This window comes from Coenobita brevimanus, chromosome 57, assembly GCF_032717465.1.
Source record: "Coenobita brevimanus isolate Jiangsu-jjx chromosome 57, ASM3271746v2, whole genome shotgun sequence".
NCBI classification, from domain to species: Eukaryota; Metazoa; Arthropoda; class Malacostraca; order Decapoda; family Coenobitidae; genus Coenobita; species Coenobita brevimanus.
Genome location: NC_137010.1, coordinates 11312912 through 11329269, shown reverse-complemented (window position 1 = coordinate 11329269; position 16358 = coordinate 11312912). Strand labels below are relative to the sequence as shown.

General features: G+C 42.3%; 1 protein-coding gene across 1 annotated transcript in view; it reads left to right on the top strand.

Annotated features, from left to right (window-relative positions):
* Cdc16 (cell division cycle protein 16) overlaps positions 1 to 12101 on the top strand; it is a 44542-nt gene extending 32441 nt beyond the window's left edge. Inside the window, exons 9-12 of the mRNA XM_080274411.1 lie at positions 2173 to 2329; positions 3204 to 3396; positions 10587 to 10715; positions 11900 to 12101. Of these exons, the coding sequence (XP_080130537.1) occupies positions 2173 to 2329; positions 3204 to 3396; positions 10587 to 10715; positions 11900 to 12012 (592 nt within the window). The 3' untranslated portion in view covers positions 12013 to 12101. The remainder of the gene's footprint in view (positions 1 to 2172; positions 2330 to 3203; positions 3397 to 10586; positions 10716 to 11899) is intronic.
* The last annotated feature ends 4257 nt before the right edge of the window (positions 12102 to 16358 follow it).

Below are 16358 nucleotides of genomic sequence, written 5' to 3'. Positions count from 1 at the left end.
TCTTTTTGACCCTAGTACCCTTGAACAGCACATGTGGACACCTGTCTTTTAGAGGTCAAGGATCATTAATGAGATAACAGACAGTTTTGTGGCAGGCTGATGATATGAAAAATAATGAATGAACAAGTTACAACTGGTTGGTTTCCTGTACACCTGAAGGCAAAGTGAATTATTTTTCTTCATCACCAGTACATCAAGAAAAGGAAGAACATCCCCGTTCTCCCACTTAACTTTAAATTTAATGGAGGGAGCAAGATTATTTAGGTGTACAAAAAAAAGGCCAAAATGAAAATATGTCATCATCATTACGAAAATAAATGAGCTGAGGGGGAGAAACTCATGGCAGTAGTTCCGTTTCATAATACTTCGTATATAAATTGCTTAAAATGGATGACAGTGGAGAATCCATACCCATACCAAAACGTTGCATGTACTGTAGAAGTTGTTGTTGAATGAAAAAGCATTCGAAGTCACAGAATTTTGCAAGTTCTATGAAACAGTCAGCTGGCATACCCAGATCAGGATCACATTCTGGCGGTTTGTTAGCCAGAAATTCCAAAACATCATTAATGGGAACTTTGGTCAACAATGAATTAACATCGAGGCTAACCATTTTACCGGAGAAAAGGTCAGTTGATTTAATTATTGTTTATAAAATCCGAAGAGTTCTTTACGTGTGCTGAGGATACTGTACCAACTACGGAGGGTAATTTATTTGCAGGAAACTGTGATGACTTGTCTGTAAAACACCCACACTGTAAAATTTTGGGTCACAGTGAAATGCTGTCTTTGTGGGTCTTTGGTAATCCATATACCTATGGTAATTTTGGGATGATTTGAATGAACTTATTGACATCTGCATTAGGCACATTTTTCTGCACCTCTTTAACTTTTTTGTTAAATGCTGATGGAAGTCTCTTTAAGGGGGAGGACTGTAATTTTTCGTATGTTGTGGTATCACTCAAAAGATGGTTCATTTTATTTTCATATTCATTTTTATCAAGAGTAACCACCGAAACTGTTTGGTAAATGTATTCTCTGTCTGCAAGCGTGGGTTTTATTTACCGTCTTTGATTATCATGATCGAGTGATTAATCCGGCCATTATGATGTTAATGTTATGTAAATTAGGTAATGTAATGTACAGGTTCATAGAAGTGGGGCAGTTTACCAGTTATTTGCACACACATTGTTGAAACAAAAGAGTAATAGAGAGAAATTTGGTTCCTGTTTCTGAGAGATGGAAGCAAGTCATGACTACAGGCATTAAGTGACGAAGTGAACATCAGGAGAGCAGGGCCTGACTTGAGTATATCAGTCTGACTATTGCCAGATGATCTTACTCAGCTGAAAGGAAGTCGAGGGATACTGCACTGCTTTGGTACACAGCACAGAGGTTTATCCTTGATATTCCAATATGTATCAGGGAACTGACTCATGTAAAGGAAGGTACTTATATAAATGTAACAGGGGCAACAACAAATGCAATTAGGCATAGTTTATCCTAAACGAGCATCACACAGGTATGTACATTATATTTTAAATTGTGAAACTGTAAACACATATATGGGTAATCACATTAAACTTAAGCACATTATCTGCCTCAGCATAATTTGTCTAACCTTGTATTTCATTGTTTCACCTTGCCTGGCTTTACTTTACCTCACCTAGCACAGAGGTTTAGCCTTGATATTCCCATATGTATCAGAGAACTGACTCATGTAAAGGAAGGTACTTATATGAATGAAACAGGGGCAACAACAAATGCAACTAGGCATAGTTTATCCTAAACGAGCTTCACACAAGTATGTCCATTATATTTTAAACTGTAAAACTGTAAACACATATATGAGTAATCACATTAAACTTAAGCACATTATCTGCCTCAGCTTAATTTGTCTAACCTTGTATTTTGTTGTTTCACCTTGCCTGGCTTTACTTTACCTCACCTAGCCTTGCTTTACCTCATACAGTATTATCACCTCAGCATACCCCTGTGTATTGCCTCACCTTTCATCACCTCTAACCATTTTACCTCACACCACTCACTCCACCTCTTGCCTAACTTTGCCACCAAACTGCTACCCTTTATACCAACTCATGTTACCACACCAGTTTTACCGTAACTTGATCTCATCACATCTCACCTCCAGTACTCTTGCCTCTCCACCAGATACACATCAGCAGAAGCATACCTTCGTCAGGCAGTGTCAGTGGTGGAGGGGAGTGGAGTGATGCTGTCTGAGAAGTGGGCCTCACTGCTAAATAACTTGGCCCACACCTGTCGGAAGCTGCAGAAACACCAGGAAGCCCTTCACTTCCATCAACAGGTAGGTGACTATGTGGGTGGCTATAGGTGGGACACTGGAGTAGTGGATAGACTAGAAGGGAGGTTGGTGGTTGGATGGATAAAGAGTAAGGTAGGTTAGGAAATTTAGTTAATTTTTTGAAGAGAGTGTACTGAGATGGTATGGTCATGTGGAGAGAATGGATAAAATAGAATGGTGAAAAAGGTATATCTGAGTGAATTTGAAGGAGGAAGGAGGCAAGGTAGACCAAGGAGAAGGTAGAAAGATATGGTGGATGAGTATGTGAGGAAGAGAAGTATGGAAGTTGGTGAGGCTAGGGGACTGACAAGAGATCGAGCTGGCAGGATGGATGTTGTGAGAAGTGCATGATCAGGGATATGGCATCCCTTTTGAATGTGACAGCGTCCGGATTGACTCTGTCTGATATCTTTATGTGAAGCTACAGAATGTGGTGAATGTTTTTGGTGTACCAGATAGAGCCAGGATTCTGAGGGCTTGAATGTTAAGTGAATGGAAGTGTGGCCCATTGGACTGGGCAAACTTGGGCTGTCTGGATGTGCTACTCTTCACCCTGCCCTAGGGTGGAAATGGAAGTCTGGATGATGATGATGAAATTTTTGTCCAAATTTTATATTATTATGGATGTGGTATTGAACATATTGAGAGTTGTTACCCAAGTCATTGATAGATGTTTATGTAGATGATTTGATTACCTCTGCTTTAATTTAGAAAAAAAAGTACACAAATATTACTAAGTTTATAACCATTATCCATATCCTCCCAGACATATAATCCTGCCAGGGAACTTGGAGGTCCTACATGTGCATTCATTCATGCACACATTCCCTTCTGCCCATAAACTCACCCCATTATTGTCAGATTTGTTTCCCACCAGGCATTACGTTTATGCCCAGGTGACTCATCAACTTACTCAGCAATGGGCTTAGTCCAATCTCTGTTGGGGGACTTTGAGGGAGCAGTGGTGTCTCTACACAAAGCTCTCTCCCTCAACCGAGATGACACCACTGCCACCACACTTCTCAACACAGTCATGGACCAGCTCATGACACAGACACCAGCATTTCAAGGTAGATTATTGATAAATGGAGTAGAAAAGGCACTAGATCTTAAGAATGAAATGTGGATATTAACCAGTCATCGCTCAATACTGTTAGACTAAGTTGCAAGTATTTTACAGGCCAAATTTAAACTCACACTCCTACAAGTTTTATAGGTATTTTTATTTATTCATTTATTTTTATATTTTATGGCTCAGCTTACCTCCACTGGTGTGATGGTATAAGTGGGAATGTTTTTCTGACATGAAGGGTTTTGAGGAAGGTCACTTAGAAGTGTTTGAACAAAATTCATATTGCAGCTTTAAAGTTGCCAGTCTCCAGGTTTTGGTGCTTGGCTAGTCAAACATACAGAACCATCAGTTGTATCATAGGCAGCCTCAGTTTGAGAGTGCAGGCTTAATATTATAATGACTAAATGATGAATGGAAAACATTGGTCCAGTATAGATTATTAACCTTTAGATATCAATTGCCAAGCACTTAAACTCCGAAAGTTTAATTCCTTTTGTTGTATTATTTGAGGGGTTGTGTGTCTTAACCCCTAAAGACCACAAATTTCTCAGAGCACCTATCCCCAGAACCACAATTAGGGTCTGATTTTTCAGTTTTCTCGGATCGTAATTTTTTTCTTACAGATTTCAAGAGCTTGAGCTTACACCCCTGAAAATGTATATCACCCTCATATGTCCTACGGTTATCGTACTGATGACTGTAAAAAGAAAAAGATAAATAAATAAATAAATAAATAGTTGAATCTGCCAGATCGTGGCTTACAACCATACAAACATAACTGTAAACAATATAATATATATTCCTAGGCATAAAACAAGGCGAAATAATGATCATGAAAGGAAAATAAAGTTTATGGTTGTGCATACACACATCAGCTATGGTATCCAGGGGATATATGGGAGTATGGGTGGTTGGGAAACCATAATGAGAAGAGAGCCCAGTGGGGCAGAGGTAGGCAGTGAGATAGCAGGGGGAGGTCACCCCACCTCCTCTAGAGGCTAAACCTGGCCATACCCCACCAGATACTGTAGTTCCCATTGGCTTGGTCTCGTATACTTCATAAAAGAGGCAGTGCAACCTACCGCCAGTTTTTGGTAAGCTGTGTACCATCGACAAATATAGGACTTTATGCTACATTTTCTGATGTCGTTCGGCAGACATGGGTCTTTAGGAGTTAAGGCCAAACACGTGACCCCCGGGGAAAAACGTTTTTTGGTGTATAGCACTATTTTCACCTGCCCTCTATAACTTGGGAATGGATGCAAGGGCCTTCTGACACTAGAAGTATGGTTGAAAGCCAGTCAAAACAGACTACTGTGTCCACCTCTATCAACAGCAAACTTCAAGCGCCAAGGCCTGGTTCGTAGTCTTAAGGTCTGAAAATCCCATTGCCCAGCACACGGTATTGGTGGGGGGGGGGGTTCCCCCTCTCTGGGCAGTGAGGACAACTGGGAGAGTGTGCGTCAGTGGAAACGTGGCTGCTGTGACGCTCTGCCTTTCTGATTGGCCACATGCTCCATGCAGCCAGAAGAACACAAAGCTGACGTCACTCCTGCCAGTACCTTGTGTCTCGTGGTTGCATTAGTAAGGATCCTTATGTTCCCTTTTATTCTTCGGGATTATTCCATGCATTATAATTCAGGCATCAACAAACTTTCATCATCATGTGATACAATGTCTCGCCATTCCAATGATGGCGATGAAAATCTGCCTGGGACCTCAGGAATCAGTTCAGGAGTTGGTTACAGTACATCACTCAGTCTTTCTATGCCGCAGGCCAAGAACCACGTATGTTGAGTGATTATGGTACTGTTGGTGGGGATACGAATGGTGGTATGGTGTTGATGATCCCCACTATGTGCCACCAAATGTGAGTACCCTCATGAGTGCCATCTAACACAAGAAAATGTGCCAACCTGCATAGCCTCACAAGCCTGGCGGATGCTGAAGCAAGGCAGTGGCTCCAGTCTCTCCTTGACCACCAGCAGGAGCTTCGCCAGCAAGGGACGCCAGTTCAGGAGGAGCAGGCAGAGGCTGATCTTGATGAGAACACACTGTTTTGTGACAGTGTACAGCCTTGCTCCTCAACAGCTCCATAGTGCCATGCCACACCACCTACCACAGCCCCGTCATTGACAACTCATGGACTGGAAATGGATTATTCTCAGGATAATGATTGGAAAACCTACCACTGCACCACTACTACAACCACTACTCCACTACTGGTGAGTTGTCCTGAGTCTGAGTTCCATCAGTTGCTTCTTCCTATGTTGATGATTTGTTAGGACCTTACAGCAGACTCACACACATACAGACAGATAGGCAAACAGATAGACAGACATCACTTTTTACTGAGTAACGTTTATTAATCTTTCATATATCTTACTGACATTTATTATGGATATATAATATGCCAGATATTGCACCCGAGTTTGGCCATAAATCTACCTTGAATTTCATTAAATAAAAGAAAAATGAAAATATTAATATTTTTGCAAATAATCATCATCCTTGTCATGCTTAAAATTATAAGTCATCCAAAAACGAACATCATAGGATTATTTATAACAGAGATATTATTGTCGGAATAGTGCTGAGCTTTGGAGGTGATTTCTGACCTATGTTGTTTATGGCATATTAAGCCCTTAAGATGTACGACCCCTCATATCCTTTTCTGCCAATACAATTACTAGGAACTGATTTCATTATTTCTCTCAAAGAGTTAAACAGTACATCAGTGAGAGAGAAGAATGAGAGACGACTGAATGAGAGAAGATTGCAAGGACTATCTATCTGTCTACCTATATATCTATTGCCAGATGCCTTAATCCCATAAGGGGTGGCCACAAACAAATCGCCTCCATGTCACCCTGTCCCCCACCATTTCACTGCCCTGCTCCTAGCTCACACCCTCCTCTCTCATATACCTCATATACCTCTCCACTCCATCCCTCCATCTCATCCTTGGCCTCCCCCTCCCTCTGCCCCATTCCATCTCACTCACATACACTCTCCTCATCAGTCTCTCACTCTCTATCCACTCCACATGGCCAAACCACCTCAGTGTGTTTCTCCTAACGCATCCTATCACATCCACATCCACACCACAACTCTCCTTCACTTCCTCATTTGTCAGTCTGTCTCTCCATGTGACTCCACATACTCCTTTCAGATAACTAATTTCCACAGCACTCACTCTTGACTTCTCTCTTCCTCCAACAAGGTCCAAGCTTCACTCCCATACATTAGAGTTGGTATCACAATACTGTCATGTAGTAACTTTTCACTTCCATGCTCACTTCCCTGTTTCTTATCACTGCTTTCAAGGAACCAGTGACCTTTCTTCCTTGTTGTACCCTTTCAAGCACTTCACCCTCTAAACTTCCATTCTTACTCATCACACTATCCAAGTACTTAAACACACTCATATTTCCATTTCCTCCTCATCCAACCTCACTGTACATTCAATGACTACACATCCATCCCATACTGGGAAATATCAGAAAAATAAAAATGTAAGGGAAAAAGGGACAATAAAGTTAGAACTGTATGCGAGTATGTCGGAGTATCCAGAACTAATCCGTCTCACTGACGCTTTGTTACATTTTGTGGGAAGAATTTTCAGGTGGTAGCAAGGACTAACTTTTCCACAGACTGTTTTTCATGGTTAAACAGAGAGGAATAAAGTCTTTAGTAACATGTACTGTAATCACGTATTAAACACTTAGTCTTAAGATTAACCCTATTAATTCAGTGTACTGTATTTTTAACCCCACTAACTCAGTGTACTGTATTTTTTCATTTTAATGTGGCTGTCACCATATTTTGTTCACTTTATGAAAACTTTGTAAATTATTGGTAAGATATAGCTTTTTGTAACTTCTTCAGTATGAGAGGTATTCCCTGAGTTGAATAAAAGTATCTGGAGGTGGCAATAAAATAAATTTCATCAGTGAAGGTATTAATATAAATAACTCCACCACAGTATACAGGCAGACCTCATAGATATATGGTTGTGTAGATCAGATATTCATTCTTAGATCTTTAGTGGAAAAGTTTCTAGAGAAGAGTAAAAAGTTATATGTGGCCTTCATGGATTTGGAGAAAACATATGACAGGGTGGATAGACAAGGATTGTGGAAAGTATTAAGAATATATGGAGTAGATGAGAAGTTGTTGAATGCTGTGAGTTTGTATGATGATGCTAAGGCTGCAGTGTGTGTGGATGGTGAACTAAGTGAATTTTTCTCTTTGAAAGTTGGGTTGAAACAGGGATGTGTCATGTCTCCATGGTTGTTCAGTCTGTACATGGATGGGGTAATAAACGAGATACAAGGTCGGGCAGTGGATGTTGGAGCGGCCCTAGTGAGAGAGGGTAGTGTTTGGAAACTCCCTGTACTGTTGTTTGCAGATGATACTATGTTGTTAAATGAAGATGAAGGGAAGCTGCAAGGCTTGGTGGATGAGTTTGGAAAAGTGTGTAAGAAACAGAATCTAAAGGTGAATGTAGGGAAGAGTAAAGTGATGGTCTTTGAGAGAGGTGAAGCCAGTGAATGTACAGCGAGTTTGGATGGTGAGGAGATGACAAATGTGAGTACGTTTAAGTACTTGGGGAGTGTGATGAATAAGGATGGAAGTTTGGAGGGTGAAGTGCTTGAAAGGGTACAACCAGGAAGAAAAGTTGCTGGTTCCTTGAAAGCAGTGTTAAGAAACAGGGAAGTGAGCATGGAAGTGAAAAAGTTACTGCATGACGGTATTTGGTACCAACTCTAATGTATGGAAGTGAAGCTTGGACATTGTTGGAGGGACACAAGAGTGAGAGCAGTGGAAATGAGTTATTTAAGAGGAGCCTGTTGAGTTACATGGAGAGACAGGCTGACAAATGAGGATATAATGGAGCGTTGTGATGTGGATCTGGATGTGATAGGAAGCGTTAGGAGGAACACACTGAGGTGGTTTGGCCATGTGGAGAGGATGGAGGATGAGAGACTGATGAGGAGAGTGTATGTGAGTGAGGTGGAAGGTGGGAGAGGGAGGGGGAGGCCGAGGATAAGATGGAGGGATGGAGTGGAGAGGTATATGAGAGAGGGGTGTGTGAGTTGGGAGCAGGGCAGTGAAATGGCAGGGGACAGGGCTACCTGGAGGCGATTTGTTTGTGGCCACCCCATATGGGATTGGGGCGTCTGGCAATAGATACATATGTGTATATATATATATATATATATATAGATAGATAGATAGATAGATAGAGCCTCTGTGGTACAGTGGTAAAGTGCGCATTTTTGTACACTGAAGAATGAGGGTTTGCGCCCCGACAGGGTAAAAACTTTGGGAGCATTCTTCTGGCCATGTACTGTACTGCATTGGCGAACACAAGGGATGCTGTAGCTGAACCAGTGTCACATACTGTAAAGTATGCTTGCACCCAGTTGGCTTGCACGGGCCAATTACACTTGGTTCACAGACTACACACACATCCAAAGCCATTCCAACACAACAATTATACTTACGAGCACTTCTCACCCTACATACAATCTTTACTAGACAGCCTAAGCCACATGGTAGAGATACATTGGCTGTATCATCCCCACTTTGGTAGGAATAGGCCGGTCCTGCAGTGGACACTCAAACGGTTGATAAGATGAGATGATACATATATATATATATATATATATATATATATAATGTGGTAGGTGGGGGTGCTCACCGTCCACTCACTCAATGTAGTGCTGCTCTCGGGTGTCTGCCCTGTCATCTCCTCCGTCCTTCTTTCCTTCCATCTTGTTCTATATATATATATATATATATATATATATAATGTGGTAGGTGGGGGCGCTCACCGTCCACTCACTCAATGTAATGCTGCTCTCGGGTGTCTGCCCTGTCATCTTCTCCGTCCTTCTTTCCTTCCATCTTGTTCTATCTTTCTTTCCTTCATTCTTTCCTCGTCCTTCTGCCTACGGGTGACTTTACACTCCCTCTTCTGTCTTTCATTCCTTCATTCTTTCCTCTTCCTTCTGCCTATGGGTGACCCTACACTGAGTGACAAGCCAAATGGTTTCCTGTACGCCAGGAAACTATTTACTCTGCTGGGTGGTAACCTTATAACCAAATTTTGGCGCCTGGTGGTTTAGTGGGTAATTATTGTGCTCCAATCAGATTGAGCTGGTGAAGGTTTATATCCAAGGGGTGGTTGGGGTTTATTGCTTACGTAATGCCACTCAGGGATGAGTGAGGTTGGTCACTCTCATCTTAAATGTCAGGACCAACTGCCTAGCCCTGGGCTCCTATGCTCCTCATGGGGCAACGTAGGATTGGATGATGGATGGATGGATATCTGTCTGTCTATCTATCTATCTATCTATCTATTGTGTGGTAGGTGGGGGCACTCACCATCCAATCACTCAGTGTAGTGCAGCTCTCGGGTGTCTGCCCTTTCCTCTCCTGCATCCTTCTTTTCTTCGATCTTCTTCTGTCTTTCTTTCCTTCATTCTTTCCTCATCCTTCTGCCTACAGGTGACTTTACACTCCCTCTTCTGTCTTTCTGTCCTTCGTTCTTTCCTCTTCCTTCTGCCTGTGAGTGATTGCACTGATTGACAAGCCAAATGGTTTCCTGTACACCAGGAAACTATTTACTATGCTTGGTAGTAACCATATAACCAAATTTTGGCACTTGGTGGTTTAATGGGTAATTACAGTGCTCCAGTCGGATTGAATCGGTGAAGGTTTACACCCAAGGGGTGGTTGGGGTTTATTGCTCACATAATGCCACTCAGTGATGAGTGAGGCCGGTCGCTTTCATCTTAAATGTCAGGACCAACTTGCCTAGCCCCGGGCTTCTACGCTCCTCATGGGGTAACATAGGATTGGATGATGAATGAATGAAAAAATATCAGTGTATAATATATTTAATTATTTATTTATGTATAGATAGATAGATAGATAGGTAGGTAGATATAGATATAGGTACAGTATATATACTGTATTTTAGCATCGTTTTTGTTACTAAGTGTGCAGTAAATTAAAAAAAAATACCTGGCAAAGGTCTGTGACTATGGTACATATGAACTTGATTTGGCAGTTTACAGTGGCACTTGCATGAAAAAAGTAGTGATATTTAGAAATTCATGCCATGCAATAAGGACTGCTGATTGTATGCCATACAGTACTGTTTCTGACTGCCTGCAGGAGACGAGAACATCCCCCCACTGGACCTGCCTTGTGAACTGGCCGGCACAGACACCAACACCTCAGACCTCACGCCAGCCTCAACAACCGATCCACTCAATGATACCCACATCCTTGCCTCTAGTATAGGTCAGTCATAGTGATATGGGTTAACACTTTGGCTGCAAAATACACACCTATATTGCACTGTTTCAGGTACATATATATTGTACATATCAGACAATGTTAGAATGCTTGAGAGAAATATAGGGCACTGAAACCACTAGAAACTATCACAGTCAGAATTATTACAGAAAATAAATGGGTTCATATGGTATTTCAGCTTGCAGTGGACAATTTGCTCAGCTCATATTTCACTCCATCAGATTCACTGCAATCAAAAGATTACTTATTATAACTGCTCATGTCATGCACATCATTCACACCTTTTTTTTTTTTCCTACATAACATGCTATGTGGATGTACCCAGCTGAAGTGGATAGACACTGTATCTGTAATCCACCAAGTTCAGAGTACTGTGAGCCAAGGACCACTACAAAAGCAATACATATGGTAGTCATATGTCTGTGTTTATTAGTCAGTGTCATATCTCGACTTTCTTTTGTGGTTTGCCATTACAAAAAGAATTCCGGGTAACCTTGCACTTATCACTTATAGTCCCTCCATTCATCTCAACCACCCTTATATTGGTACTTCTTATGTATTGCATTAGATGCCAACCCCCAGTTTACCCCTTGAGGATGGCTGGGACACTAGGATGTTTTGCTTGTTATCACCACATAAATAGAGAGTATACCAGTATTCAGCTAGGGAAGGACACTGACCTGAAATGGTTATTTTCCATCCCAAGACACATGAAATCTTACAGTAGTCTTCCTTTACACAGTCTCCCATTAACAAGCTTCACCTCCAGTACAGTAATACAGTGAAATTCACAAACTTAGTTCCTTAACTAGTACATGTTACAATATGTTTTCATGATTTGATTCTTACATACAATACAGTACTGTTTGTTATTTCTCATAGTATTCATCCTACTTGTAATAACTTAGTCATTCTTTCTAACCATCTCATAGTTTTTCTTTCACTTTATCAGAGTCAGTATAAACTAATTCATTTTCCTGGAGACTGCATCTTCTATCCTGCTATGACAGCATGAATTATAATACAGTTAATGTATTTATTTGTTCTCTGATACCACATCCTCTTAGGAATTTACCACAACAGAAGGACTGTAGTCACTTCTATTACAGCAATGCTCATTAGTGACCTCATTAATGACTGCTGTGCTTTCATGACTTCTTCATCCCCAGGTCAGCCCATGATGCACTCGTCAGATGTGTGTGATGAGTCTCTTGGTCCCACAGACAGCCAGTCCTCAGCACTCCTCATTGAAGACATGGTTATGGATGAACAGAGCCCTTGAGTTCTGTTTGTCACCACTCTCCACTGCATTGTTCCACCTTATTTCCAATTTTTATGTGACTTATAGTCGCCATACTTTGGGATGCTGAGAAATGAATACAGTATCTTGAACTTGTTTACTTGCTGTCTTTTCACCCAAATTCACCACTCTTCTTTTACTTACAATTAAAAACAAATATCCAGAAGTAGTATCTTTGGACATGTGAAGAGAATGGAGAATGAAAGACTGACTAAGAGGGTGTATGTAGGTGAGGTGGAGGGAGGGAGAGGGAGGGGTAGACCGATGATGAGGTGGAGGGATGGAGTTGAGTGGTATATGAGGGAGGGGGGGTGAGTTGGTGGGAGGGTAGTCAAATGGTGGGTGACAGAGCGACTTGGAGGCGTTTTGTCTGCGGCCACCCTTTGCGGGATTAGGGCGTCGGGCTATACAGTGCTCGTCAGAAGTATTCAGCGATGTCCGCCGGGCGCGCAATACTTATGGCCCAAAAAGAATCACCCCATTTTTGGGGGTAAGAATTGAGCCACAAGTTTGAGCTCCGAGCATGACGTCACGGTAGCCTGAGGCCTTCTGACGCGCTGGTTGGTTCCCGCCTCAGTTGCCCACGGGCTGCCTGAGAGAGAGGAACTCCGCCGAGTGTCCCTCTCAAATTGCGCCATTTTTTACCGAGTGTCCCGCAGTGTTTTGGCCTTCAAAACTTTGTTATGGCACCTATCCGTGAACTATTGAGTGAAATCATATCCCAGATCATTGCTCTAAAGGAGGCAGGCCACCAGACAAAGGAAATTAGTGAATTGGTTGGTGTGGGACGATCGACAGTGCGTCGTTGGTGTGCGCGGTTTCGGGAGGAAAACAGTGGTGAAGTTCCCACAAAGAAACCGAGGTCTGGTAGGCCTAGGAAAACTTCCCAAGGTCTGTTAATGTTTTAAAACGTGCAGTGGAGTTTAATCCTTGTGTGAGTGCAAGGAAAATTAAGGAGAGCAACCCAGAAGTGTTTGGTGAGGTGTCAGTGAGAACAGTGTCTCGTAGGGTGCATGAGCTTGGTTACACAAGTCACAGGGCTGTGAAAAAGCCTCTTCTCTCTAGCAGCCAGAGAATTCGTAGGCTTGCCTTTGCTAATAAATATCTAAATTGGGGTGAGGAGCAATGGTTGTCAGTGTTGTGGTCTGATGAGGCAACGTTTAGTGTTACCTGTAACAGAGGAGCATGCAAAGGTAGTGACCCACTTGACCCACGGTATGTAGAAAGCACAGTTAAACATCCTGATTCACTCATGGTATGGGGTTGTTTTTCAGGGAAGGGTTTGGGGAAGCTTGTTGTACTTCCCAAGAACCTCAGAGTGAATCAGGATGTTTACCTGGAGCTTCTGTGTGATCATTTACCAGACTCCTTCGAGCTAACAGGTGCACGAGTGTTTCAGCAGGATGGTGCACCTGCTCACAAGGCCAAATCGGTCACCAATTGGCTTCGTGACTGCGAGGTATCATTCATGACAGACTGGCCAGGAAATAGCCCAGACCTCAACCCGATTGAAAACCTCTGGTACCTCGTAAAGAAGAGTCTCCAAGGGAAGGACGTGAGCTCTCTGCCTAAGCTGGAAGCCGCCATTCGTGACTCCTGGGACAAAATACCCCTCCAGCACCTCAGGAGCCTCGCCCTTTCACTTCCAAGACGTCTCAGGTCCGTGAAGAAACGTAAAGGCTACCCTACGAAGCACTAAAGGTAAATAAAATGCATTATTTATATGTTTTTTCAATGTTGAAAGGTTTGTTTCTCAGGAGGGACGCAGGGCGCCCCATACTTCTGACGAGCACTGTAGATAGATAGATAGTATCTTTACAGATATGTTTCTTAGTTTCATATCATAACTTTGACTTGCTTGGTACCAGTATTGTATTTAACCACCCGCCCCAGGTACAGTACCTGGTTGGAGGTTTGTAACCCCTATGTTGGTATATTTTGATCATAAATGAATTTCTGAAAATTGAAAAAATCCAACACCATCATTCCATGCAAATGTGGACATGCGGCCCACTCAACTCTTCACACCACAAGCTGCCCCACTCCCCTCCTCCTCAGCAAACTTCGTATCACCCACCACGTTTTCAGTGATGACCTCATGTTCACTTTCTTTGCCCTGATGTTCGTTTCCTGAGTCATCAGAATATTCAAATTCAGGGCCACTAAGATTTTTCAATAACTCAGCTTTTTCATCACAAGTTAAACCATGCCTAACACATTTCATAGGTGTGGAGGTGGGCAGTGGGGAGTGACTGTGAGATGTTGCAGACTTAGGTCCATCCATGGCTGCTCACAAGCCTTAACTAATGAGGGAATGCACAATACCCTTTGTCTTACCCACCCACGCACCCATGTGGAGGAAAGATGAAAGCCTAGCTGGCAATCTGAAGGAGCTGGGTAGTGCAACTATGCAAACAATGGTGTGATATGATGTGAACTGATGCGAACTACATACATGTAAATAAACATGAACTGGGAGGAGGGGTTAATATCTTCAGGTATGAAGATTTGACTAATTAAAAAAAAAGAGGGTACAATGTTAGTGGTAGGTGAGGGCACTCACCATCCACTCACTCGATGTAGTGCTGCTCTTGGGTGACCGCTCTTTCCTCTCGTCCTTCTTTCCTTTCTGTCCTCTTTTGTCTTTCTTTCATTCTGTCCTCTTCTGTCTTTCTTTCCTTCATTCTTTTCTCTTCCTTATGCCTCTCGGTGACTCTACACTCCCTCTTCTGTCTTTTTTTCCTTCATGCTTTCCTCTTCCTTCTGCCTATGAGTGACTCTACACTGACAAGCCAAATGGTTTCCTGTACACCAGGAAACCATTTACTACACTGGATGGTAACCATATTACCAAATTATGGCGCCTGGTGGTTTAGTGGGTAAATAAGGCGCTCCAATCGGATTGACCCTGTGCAGGTGTATATCCAAGGGGAGGCTGGGGGTTTATTGCTCACGTAATGCCACTCAGGAATGAGTGAGTCTGGTCACTCTCAGCTTGAATATCAGGACCAACTTGCCTAGCCCTGGGCTCCTATGTTCATCATGGGGCAACGCAGGATTAGATGATGATGATGATGGGTACAGTATTAATAATATCCAAATTTCTCATTCTCAAAAATCAGTTCGTGTATTAAAAAGTTTTTATGTGAACAGCAAGTCTTGTTAAGATTATGTTGGTTTACTTTGTGCTGGGTACAGATGATACTGTGTTGTTGAGTGAAGACGAAGGGGAGCTCCAAGGCTTGGTGGATGAGTTTGGGAGAGTGTGTAAGAACTGGAATCTAAAGGTGAATGTAGGGAAGAGTAAAGTGACGGTCTTTGAGAGAGGTGAAGTCAGTGAATGTACAGCGAGGTTGGATGGTGAGGAATTGGAAAATGTGAGTACGTTTAAGTACTGGGTAGTGTGATGAGTAAAGATGGAGGTTTGGAGGGTGAAGTGTGTGAAAGGGTACAGCAGGGAAGAAAGGTTGCTGGTTCTTTGAAAGCAGTGATAAGAAACAGGGAAGTGAGCATGGAAGTGAAAAAGTTGCTACTTGACAGTATTGTGATACCAACTCTAACGTACGGAAGTGAAGTTTAGACGTTGTTGGAAGGACACAAGTCAAGAGTGAGAGTAGTGGAAATGAGTTATTTAAGAGGAGCCTGTGGAGTCACATGGAGAGACAGGCTGACGAATGAGGTTATAAAGGAGCGTTGTGGTGTGGATGTGGATGTGATATGAAGCGTTATGAGGAACACACTGAGGTGGTTTGGCCATGTGGAGAGGATGGAGGGTGAAAGACTGACGAAGAAAGTGTATGTGAGTGAGGTGGAGGGGGGGAAGAGGGAGGGGGAGGCCGAGGATGAGATGGAGGGATGGGGTGGAGAGGTATATGAGAGAGGGGGGTGTGAGTTGGGAGCAGGGCAGTGAGATGGCGGGGGACAGGGCGACTTGGAGGCGATTTGTTTGTGGCCACCCCAAACGGAATTTAGGCGTCTGGCAATAGATAGATAGATAGATAGACTTTGTGCTGACTAAAAGCTTTATGTATTGTATCTTCACATTTCATCCTAATCTTTGTCATGCTCATTCTCAGGTAATAGAAGATAGCAGTATAAATAATACTGCAGGTGAATTATGAAAGCATTGGTTGTGGATGATAGAGACAGAGGTGAAGCTGAAAAGATTTGAGCACTGAGTAGATGGATGTATGCTATATTTCATTGGGCACTCTGTTGATAGCTACTTCTGCTTAGCTGTTTGATATATATATATATATAGACAGATATATAGATATATATATATATATATATATATATATATATATATATATATATATATATATATA